Genomic DNA, 10821 nt, shown 5'->3' with positions numbered 1-10821 from the left:
ATAATGCTTCAGCAGGACACTGGCTCCCACAGCAGAGGTCACCCCTCCTGATGGGGTAAACATCCATTGTCTGGAACCTTTAAACAAGACCCTGGTAGAGAACATCTGATTACGAGTAAATACAGTTTATAATCACTGACGAAGGAGGCACACTATTTATGTTGCGAATAACACACTAACTATAGAATTATACTCCCAGGCCTGGCAAAGACCTCGGAGATCATCTGAAGACAATTTCCAGGACACTGTCTTTAGGATGTTATGTAAATACTGGCTAGAAACACTAACAGAGATGTCATGCTAGAGACCCTTAAGTAAACAGTTCAGAAGCCTGGCTTCCTGTTTATACAATTTTAAGTCACTTTGTACTGCTAGCCACAAGGTGATTTGGCAGTCCAATTTAATCTAAGTTCTTGACTTTACATATAATAAAAGGGACTACAAAGAACAGCTGAAACTGGGAAGGAAGAAAAATACATACAGCGCCATGTTGTCTTCCAGCCCAAACAAGGAGAAATCTATGCAGCTAGACTGTCAGTTCAATCTATTTCCAAATCACTGTCCTCACTGTGACAGGTGGCGGAGTTACGCACGGACGTGAGCACCAAGACTTCTTTTTCTGGGAGCAATCCAAATTCCTGGAGAAAAGCTTCAAGGTCCACAGCAAAGAAATCTTCCCCCAGCTGGTCAGTGACACGAACAAAATTGCCAATCAATTCACCGCCCTTGTAGATCAGCAGGGCTGGAAGGGCACTGCTGGTGAAGCGACTGCTGGCCCCAATGACTGAGCTCTTCACCCGGCAGAATTTGACGGCTGGGTACTCAGCAGCAAGGCAAATCATGCAGCCGTTCATGGCTTCGGTCCCCGGAATGCCGTCCTCATAAATATGGACCAGGATGAGGGTGCTTTTCTGTTCTTTATCAATCATGTCTAAAAACCCTTCTCCGCTGGGGATCTCAAACACCTGCTTGAACTGCGGCCCCTTGTGAAGCTGCTGCCGCATCTCCTCCATCCTCTGCTTCCGGTACTGCTGTAGAAACTCCTCGTCATCTTGGTCCTCATTCATCATGGCAAACTCCTTCAGAGTCATCTGCGGGACGACCGGCAAGTGAGCAGAAGAAACACAAACTGAACTCGGGGATAATAGTTAACGTGTACCGGGCACCTGGGTGGCTCAGCTGGTTAAGCAACTGACTTCAACTCAGGTCACGATCTCATGGTTTGTGAGTTCGAGCCCCCCATCAGCCTCTGTGCTGACAGTGTGGAGCCCGCTTGGGATTCTCTCTCCCTCCCTGACTTGTGCACGTGCTCTCTCTCTCTCAAAATAAATACATAAACTTAAAAAAAATAGTTAACATGTACCACATGCTTGTGGTATGTGAGGTGCCACGCCAAGTGCTCTGTAAGCATGAAAGCTCACAGAATTCTTACGAAAACGCCATCGGGAGGGAATTTTTATTGCACTCATCCTACAACTGAGATTCAAAGATTTGAGATCATCGGCCCCAGTTCACACAGGTGCGAGACCAGAATTCAAACTAGATTTTTAAAAAATCTAGTACTTTGGGGCTGCTGGGTGGCTCAGTTGGCTAAGCATCTGACTTTTGGTATTGGCTCAAGTCATGATCTCACAGTTCATGTGTTTGAGCTCCACGTGGGGCTCTATGCTGACAGCATGGGGCCTGCTTAAGACTCTCTCGATCTCTTTCTCAAAAATAAATAACCTTTTTTTAAAAACTAGTCTTTCAAATACTGTATTATAATGCCTCTCCCTCCAGATAGGCATCAGTTAGTATCACTTCATGAGCTTCTTTCTTGTGGTCAGTCTCGACAATGGATTATTTTATCTAATGTTTCATTTCTGCTGAAAAGACACCAGGATATTAAGGAATTTAAAAAAGAACACTTGTAATTCTTGTTCTGTACCCCCCCCAACACATGTACAAAAACAGACACACACTCCCTAATACTGTATTTTGCTTTTTATTACCAGGCACATGCTGACATCCTTTTTGCTTTGTTAACAGCAGTTATGGGTGTGCCAATTGAGCTATAACCTGCTCTTGCCACTTGGCACTATTACATCACAAATATTTCCTCTGGCTTCTAAATATTTTTTATGGAATTACACAGAATGTGCCATATTTTGCCTGACTTCCCTTATTCTGGCACTGAGCCGGTTCCCAGCTCTGCTCTGCGGTACACGACCCAGGGGACACAGACAGGGCGTCTCTCGGCGGCCCCGTGTGGTCACGTGACGTGTTGCTTCATCTGCTCTAATGTCAGGATAAGGAAGCGCTGTGAGCAGCGGGCACACTGCCCCACAGACGGCTCGAGTTACAGAAGCTGTCTTCCTTCTCCCGGCCTGGTGCGGCAATACATCCCCACACCCGGCACAAAACCTATGCCTCTGCCCGGCCTGGCACCGATCAGAGGGCGGAGGTGGGGGTCACAGCAGATCTCCACGGACATTTCTGCGTCAGCTCCCGGCACCCGGCTCTCCAGTCTAGCTCGGCCCACCAGAGTGGCTCTGAGCCATTAGAGGCAGAAAGTCTAAAGCCCTGAAATCCTCCTCCTGCTCCAGGCAAAAATGACTCCTCACTTAATCCTCTTATCTGCTCCCTGATCCCGGCTGGCATTCCCAGCCAAGAGCTGCTCTGGGCTACAGCCAAATGATCTCAGGCACCCTTTGACATTCATCCAGGTTCAGAGGGCAGGTGGGAGGGGAAATAAAGAGTTCTTTGGATACAGGGCAAGTAAGAGAGGGTCAGGGGCCTATTTCCAAATATCTTCCAGAGTGTCCATTTGCTTCTATTGTGTTTGTGAAGAGTAAATTCTCATGAATAGGCTTCAGGTGACACAGAGCAGCATCGTGGAAAGAGCAAAAAAAAGTCTGGGTGAGAATCCCAGTGCCTATTAGCATTTACCAGTTGGATGCCCTGAGCCAAGTCCCCTCTCCTCTCAAAACATCAGTTTCATCCTTTGTAAAACAAGGATAACACCACCAACTTCAGAGGGTCATTTCTGGTCCAAGTTAAGACTTCGATAAAGGACAGGAAACACACATTTACTGAGCATTTCGATGGGCCAGGCGCTGGCTTTGTACCCAGAGAGCACTGTGAGGAGGTACTGACCTCCCGGACCCCTGACAAACAGGACTCAGAACAGAGGACACGCCCCCACAGTCTCCAGGAGCAGAGCTGAGGTTCAAACCCCAGTGTGTCTGAGTTAGGACATGACTCTACTCCCGCCCCTGCGCCCCCCCCCCCCCCGCCCCGAATGCTGCACAGCTCTGTGGAGGCCAAATCAAGCACCCTGCACCTCTTGGCTCACTGACTGCAGTTCCAACAGCCAGGAGCGCTTCTCGGAGAGGCTGGGGCGGGGGGGCTGAGGGGCCGCTAATTACCTTCCCACCGATCTTCTCCTGGAGCTCCTTCTGTCTGTGCTCCTCCTCCTCTTCATCCAGATGGGACCTGCAGGTCACCGACAGCTTCTTGATCAGCCGTTCCATCTCCCGGCACTGCTCCTCCCTTTGCTCGGTCTCCAGTTGTTTGAAGCGGCGCCAGTCATTTATCACCCCTTTTGGACCTGAGTCGGTGGTGAATGTGGAGGTGACCAAGAAGAGCGGGCAGAAAATTACGGAGCAGCTCACATGTGTCTAAAGCTTGCTCCACCGACTGCACGGTAAGGCTCACACAGGGCAGCGTGGTCCACGTAGTGACCTCCACTGCAGCGTGGCTTGCGATCATTAAGTGGTGGAACTAAAGGCCCAACATTCGGAGGTGCGCTAAATAAGTTACAATTCGTCTACTCAAAGGAAAATGAGGCAACTCGTAGAAAGAATGAGGTAGCTACAGGTTTCTTGCCATGAAAGATGTTCAAATACATTAGGTTGAAAACTAAAAGAGTAAAATGCAGAACAGTATCGTGGTAGGATCATCCAATTTTTAGAAAAGGAATTGCATGTGTATGTACAAACATTTACAAGCATTCATATATATGCACGAACATTTGTATGTTCATAGAAAAAGGACTAAGTCAACCGTTAACAGAAGCTGTCGCTAGCAGTGGGATCTAAGGGGACTAGTGAGACAGAACTTCCGCTTTTACTTTCCACTTTAATACATTCTCTGCAATCTGGATTTTATAACAAGATTGTGGCAGGTGGTTCTGTTATTCAAATTACCCCCAAGTCTCCCTGCCCCTTGCCATGTGACCTGCAGGGCCTCTGATTGGATGAGTACATGCAGCCCCAGCCCACTGACATTGGGCTTGGCCACGTGACTTGCTTTGGCCAATGGATTCTGAGCAAAAGATTTACAAGCCATTACGTTTCCAACAGCCCTCTCTGGCCCACTGCACTTGGTCATGAAAAGGTATGTCCCAGTCAGGGGTTGCCCTTTCAACCCTGTCCCTAGAATGACAGGACATATGAAGCAGAAGCAGGGCTGCTGACCCCCACGAGCAGCCCGTAACACACTGGAGAAATACACCTTCACTGTCACAAGCCACTGAGATTTGGAGACCATTTGTTACTGCAGAAAAAATATAAAAATCTATGTGAAGAAAACTTTAAAATGCTACCAAGAAACACTAAGAAAGACCTGATTAAAAGGAAAAGCAATACCACATTCCTGACTAGGAAGATCCAACATCACAAGTGTGCCAATAACCCCTAAATCGATCTATATATTTAATGGATTCCCATGTGTGCACGTTCCTAAATTTGCTTTGGAAAAATAAGAAAGCAAAAGCTGAAGGGTGCCGGGCTGGTTCAGTCAGTACAGAATCCAATTTCCAGTCTTGGGTCTGTAAGATCAATCCCCAGGCTGGGGACAGAGACTACTTAAAAAAAATTGGGGGGAAGATGATGACATAGAAGAGTACTGAAGGGGAACCAGCCCCACCAGATACTAAAACATGTAATATAGGGGGCGTCTGGGTGGCTCAGTCGGTTAAGCGTCCGGCTTGGGCTCAGGTCATGATCTCGCAGTTCGTGGGTTCGAGCCCCGCGTCGGACTCTGTGCTGACAGCTAGCTAGAGCCCGGACCCTGCTTCGGATTCTGTATCTCCCTCTCTCTCTGACCGTCCCCTGCTCATGCTGTCTCTCTCTGTCTCTCAAAAAAAAAAAAATAAATAAAATATTTTTTAAAAAACCACATGTAACATAGTAATTAAAAACAGTGTAAGTAAAAGACAAATCAATGAAAGAGACTATGAGGTGTAGCTAAAGATAAAAAATAGAAACAAATTCAATACATGATAAAACTGACATTTCAAAGCAATGGAGAAAAGATAGCTTGTCCAATAAATGCTGTTGAAACAGTGGTTAAAATATGAAAAATATTAAGGTGGAGCCTGACCACCTACTTTGCACCAAAATGAATTCCAGATGAATCAATATTTAAGTATATATAAAAAAAGAAATTATAAAAGTACTTTAAAAAAGCATGGGAGAATCTTTTTATAATCCTGGAATTAAAAAAAAGCCTTTCAGTAAGAAATAAAATTAGGAAACCATAAAATAATGCCTTCAGGTACATAAAAATAAAAACTTTCTGCCCAGAAATGAACACAAAGTCCAAAGACAAACCACAAATTGGTAGAAATATTTACAGCTCATACCACAGATTAGTTTCCTTAATATAAAGCTCCCTAAAAAAAAAAAAAAAAAAAAAAGGACCAACCGCCAAGTTTTAAGAATGAGCAAAGGACATGAAACTCGCTCTTAAAGTTATAAAAGATGGGACGCCTGGGTCGCTCAGTCAGTAAAGCGTCTGACTTCAGCTCCGGTCATGATCTCTAGGTCTCGAGTTTGAGTCCCGCGTCCGGCTCTGTGCTGACAGCTCAGAGTGTGGAGCCTGCTTTGGATTCTGTATGTGTGTCTCTCTCTGCCCCTCCTTCCCTCAAAAATGAATAAACATTTAAAAAAAATTTTTGTAAAGTTATAAAAGAGGCTCAACATCCCTCTTGGAGAGATAGAAAATAAAACTACAGTGAGTTACCATTTGTCATCCATTGAGGATGGCAGAGATCACAAATTCTGATAACACTGTAAGGTGGCAAGTGTATGGGGAAAGAAACATTGCTGGTTATATACAAACCAGCGCCACCTCAACTAACAGCAACTTGAAATATTAAAATGTAAAAGTATAAATATGCCGTTTCTAGGAATTTATACTACCAATATATGCATACTGATATCAGATTAAGTGACATCAAACAACTATTCATTTGAGAAGCAGGATTCAAAAGCAGGTCAGTCTGCGTTCACTGTGTGTGTTCAGTCCGTGCGCGCCATGCACACAGGTCTGCACCGTGCACGGAGCTGGCCAGAGCACACGCAGGAAAATGCAGACACAAGGTCATCTCTGGAAGTGGGACTGGAGCCACGATCAGGAGACTTCTGATAGATATTCAGTGGGCATTTTTAAAACCTGTTGGCGGAGCTCAGGGATTTCCAGTACCTGTGTTGACTGAGATGCCTCCGCCTGCCAGCTCAGCATCTGCGGGCATCGAACCCCCGGCCAGGGCGCCCCTGCCTCCGCCCTTGTGCTCGTGGTCGCTGTCCTCATCCTCACTGCTGCTGTAATAGTACTGGAGCTTCTCCCCCAGCAGCTTATCATCCAGGGTCGTCATAGCGCCTGCGAGAGGCAACGTATCAAGCAAGCTCTTTGAGGACACGAAACAGACACATATGAATCGGACCAGTAGGGGCTCACTGCTGAGATCTCGCTAGTTACAGGACCTGAAAAGTGACTTTTTTCATAAACAGGATCTCAACAAATCCACAGCATAACCTTGGTGACAGAGTTAATCGTGCTTATTTTGTAGAAGGTAAAACTGAAGATAAGGGAAGTTTCTTTGCCAAACTTTACAGCAAATGGTAGAGCTGGGAGCAAGCCCCAGGATGCTGGACTCCAAGGAGACTGAAGGTGTGTGAGTCACTGTCTTCTGTAAACCATACCTTGTTCTAGTGTGTTCGCTAGGAGGAATCTACTTACTTGCTGACTGCAGGTTTTACCTACACACACTTTTAGGTTTTCCTACCAACCAAGACTGCTGGGTCATTGAAAGTTGTAAGAATCCTCAAGAAAAACTCAAAACAGCAGCATCAAGAGCAAGATGCTGAGTCACTAAGTCAATCACTCATATGTCTCTTGCCCTTAACTTCCCCAGTGGATGGATGGACTCTGAAAGCCCTACCAACTTTGGTTAAAAGAAGGGCCCGAGACAAGATTTTACTAGTTCCCAAGAGTTGAAAGGACAATGGTTTGAACCAAGATCCTGCATTAGAAGAAGCCAGGGGCATTTGGAGAGAGAGGTGCAGCTTAGCCCCTTACAGGCCAGCTTGCGTTTCCAGCAGGGAGGGTGACAACTCTAGTCCTCCCTCTAAGTATCGCAATACGATGCTTCCTTCATTAAAGACGTCACCAGGACGGTTAAACTCCCTTACAGAGGCTCCCTCACCGGGCAAGGGGGTCTTGAAAGCAGGAAAGTCAAGGCCTAGCACAAGGCCTCCACACAATTCACTAAGCACTTGAGACGGCTTGGATCGTACGGGAATGAGAGACCGCAGGAGAAGGACAGGCAGCGCTTATTAAAAGAAAGGTGCAGGTACGGTGGGGGGAGGAGGGGAGGGCTTCGGGGAAACAGAACACAACTTAAAGAGGCATGGAAGCGCCTCAGAGGTGCAGGACCGGTGGAGAGGGGTGTGCTCGGTGAGGGCGGGGCCTCTGAGGAGGCTGGGGCCAGGGCGGGCCAGTGGGGAGGCTCCCGGCGGAGGCGGGGCCAGGGAAAGGCGAGAGGAAGGCGTGGCCTCCGCGGAAAGGAGCCGGGCCGGGAAAAGCGGAAGGGCTCGCGGAGGAGGCGGGCTCGTGGCGGGGGGTGGGGGGGTGGACGAGCGGGGAGGGTTGGGCCAGAGGAAGGGCGGCGGAGGGGAGCGGGGAACCTTTGGGGGAGCCTCATGGAGGTGGGGCCAGAGGAGGAGGCGGGGCAGGGAAGTTGCAGAGCCCCGGGGGTCGAGGGGGCGCGCAGACATCATCGACCACCGGCATTCGACCACCTCCCACACGTATTGCATGCCCGCCGCTTCTTCCCGACTGACCTCAGTGCAGTTACCCGGCCTAGGTCAGTCTGGATCCCTTCGCACAGGCAGCTCCGGAAACTTCGAAGAAAGGAGCGCTCGGTAGGAGGAAGAGAAGTGGGTCGGCGCCTTGAGCACTAAGAGAAAAGCCGCCAGGGTCCCGACTGCGCGGACCAATGAGGCGGCCTTCCTGCGGTCGGGCAGACACGCTGCCCAATTAGGAAAGGCTTCCTCCGGTGGCGAATGGAAAAGCTACGGGTCCTCCTTTGGGACAAAACACCTTGGAGACAATAATACATTTCAATTTGCTTTGTTTTACTTTAAACGAAAAGCTACGTTGTATATACCTAGTTTTGAGCACTAAGAAAAGTTTGTTTAGTTATCTTTGAAGTTTCTGAAGCCATATCACATGTGTTTTTTATTGGTTCTTAATCACATCGCGACGCTTAATACAGACTCAGACGTTAATTTGCCCCAAAACACAGAGAACGTGCATTATTTAAAAAAAAAAAAAAAAAAAAAAAAAGCCAGGTCCATGACAACGCTGTGAATTCCTGAACTGGATCCTAGAACAGGAAAAGGACACAAACGGGACAACTGACGAAGTAAGGTCTATTATCAACAGTAGTGTATCAACAGTTTTAATAATCGTACTATGGTTACGGAAGATGTTAACCTCGAGGATTCTGGGTGAAGAATATAGGGGATCTCTATGCTACTTTTGCAACTTTTTTAAAAACCTAAAATGATTTCAATTTCTGAGTCCTTATTAAGGTGTCCATAAAGTAGAAAGCTTTGTGCAAATTGAATCATTCAAAACATCCTAAAACAATACACTCTAAAATAGGGCTCCTAATTTGACAGAGATTCTCAACTTGTGGTTCTACAACCACCCGAAATTGTCTGCAAATTAGTTATATGCACCCGTTTTTCTGAGAAGCTGTTTGTTTAGACTATCAAGACTAAGAACTCCCCTCCCCACATTTAGGAAAAATCATCCTATGGACATCTTATGGAAACTTTTTGTATTTTTGTTTGCAGAGTGAATAATCTTACCTTAATCAGATCTGTGCGAACATCCAACCAATTGGAAGATGCCTGTGATCTGCTTCACGTGACAAGCCAGCACCCAGCAACAGAGCCTCTGCATGGCCCCTTCCCTGTAAATATCTGTTAAATGAATGCTAGGTAGATGCTTTGCTTTTAATTTTGTTTTCTTGACATCTCCCTGAAGCAGGGATCTTCTTTATCCATGGACGGTCCTTTGTCCTTCAAAATTCACTTTAAATTGAAGACTGTAATCCTCAGTGCTGCAAAAATCTTTGTTTCCCTGGGCAAGTTACCCTTCTACTCATTAAGAGAAGAAATTCACATCTCTTTCCTCAAATATGCAACACTCTTTCCCCTCTCCTGGCTCAGTTTATGACCTTGATTCTTATTTAGCCGGAAAAACAGAAGCAATAGAGTGTGAGCAGGGGAGGGGAAGAGAGAGGGTGACACAGAATCCAAAGCAGGCTCCAGGCTCTGAGCTGTCAGCACAGAGCCCCCATGTGGGGCTCAAACCCATGAACTAAAGATCATGACCTGAGCCGAAGTCATGCTCAGTCAACTGAGCCACCCAGGTTTCCCCTTTCTGGTAGAGTTTTAAGACTGATTTCCATTGATGTCTCTTTTAATATATTCACTCTCCTGGTTGTGTATGATGGAGGGATATATCTAGTGGTGTCCTCGCTGGGAATATTGTTTGCATCTGTCAGGAATATGATTGTATGTATGAGTTAGTTGCCTCACAGTATTCAACAGGACTGCTGCACTTAGCAGAATTTGGGGATGCTGTGTATTATGACACTTCTGTTTAATGGGAGTACCATGTGTAATTTATAGTTCTTAAAGGATTTTACTTGTAAGATTTGTGGGAAATATCTAAATCCATTGCAGTTTTTTAAGAGAGAGAGACTGCAAGCAGGGCAGAAAGGTAGAAGGAGAGAGAATCTTAAGCAGGCTCCACCCTTAGCACAGAGCCTGACAAGGGGCTTAATCCCACGACCCTGGGATCATGACCTGACCGGAAATCAAGAAAGACACTCAACCTACTGAGGCACCCCAGTGCACTTGCCTTTTTTTAAGGGAAAACCTTGACCTAACCAAAAGATTTATAAACTATTATGAAACATATTTGAAATTTTGAAGTAACTGAATAAAAATCACATAAAAATGCTTAAATGCCTTGAGGAATGAGTTTCAAGGTTTGCTCTATCCTTAGAATGTTTTTTTTTCCCCCCAGATTATGACAGAGGTAAAACAGGATTTGGTCTTCCACTGAGTTTCCCAACAATATTTTTGCAGATTTAGAACAAATTTGTCCCTGACACTGGATTTTTTTCTTCTAGAAGTATGAAAGCCCTAGAGATGGTTTGGGGTAACGTTAAGCAGTATAAATAAGCATTGTTTGGAATAACCAGTCTTTTTCTTTCCTTTCTTTCCTTTTTCTTTTCTCTCTCTCCCCCCACCTCTCCGTCCCTCCCTCTTTTCCTCCCTTCCCTCTTTTTTTGGTGTGTGTGGCCAATTTGTGGCAATTGAGTTTATTTCAAAATTAAACAGGATTTTTGTATGAATAAATATATAATCAATAATTCTTTACATAATATTTAGATCCATGTCTCTTTAAGTTTTGAAAGTGTTATCTTTAGTGTGGGCTTTAATTTTGTTAACTGAAACTTTTTTTAGATGTTGG

At 45.9% G+C, this 10821-nt stretch overlaps 1 protein-coding gene and 1 long non-coding RNA gene across 3 annotated transcripts; one reads left to right on the top strand and one right to left on the bottom strand.

The window, feature by feature from the left end:
* Nucleotides 1-336: 336 nt before the first annotated feature.
* PDCL (phosducin like) lies at nucleotides 337-8439 on the bottom strand. 2 transcript variants are annotated; one of them, XM_029920681.1, is made up of 4 exons: nucleotides 8109-8439; nucleotides 6469-6673; nucleotides 3408-3589; nucleotides 337-1091 (listed from the first exon to the last, which is right to left on the bottom strand). In XM_029920681.1, the coding sequence occupies exons 2-4, from the start codon at nucleotides 6638-6640 to the stop codon at nucleotides 540-542; spliced, it is 906 nt and encodes a 301-aa protein (XP_029776541.1). In that variant the 5' UTR covers nucleotides 6641-6673; nucleotides 8109-8439; the 3' UTR covers nucleotides 337-539. The 2 variants fall into 2 exon arrangements, with proteins under 2 accessions (XP_029776541.1, XP_029776540.1); XM_029920680.1 differs by having other exon boundaries at nucleotides 6469-6645; nucleotides 8109-8433.
* Nucleotides 7405-9294, top strand: LOC115276624. The gene is made up of 2 exons (XR_003902031.1): nucleotides 7405-7618; nucleotides 9129-9294. It is a non-coding gene; the product is annotated as an uncharacterized LOC115276624 (long non-coding RNA).
* The last annotated feature ends 1527 nt before the right edge of the window (nucleotides 9295-10821 follow it).

This window comes from Suricata suricatta, chromosome 13 (assembly GCF_006229205.1).
Source record: "Suricata suricatta isolate VVHF042 chromosome 13, meerkat_22Aug2017_6uvM2_HiC, whole genome shotgun sequence".
Lineage (NCBI taxonomy): Eukaryota > Metazoa > Chordata > Mammalia > Carnivora > Herpestidae > Suricata > Suricata suricatta.
The sequence above is the reverse complement of the archived record's forward strand: the minus strand, read 5'-3'. Positions and strand labels throughout refer to the sequence as shown.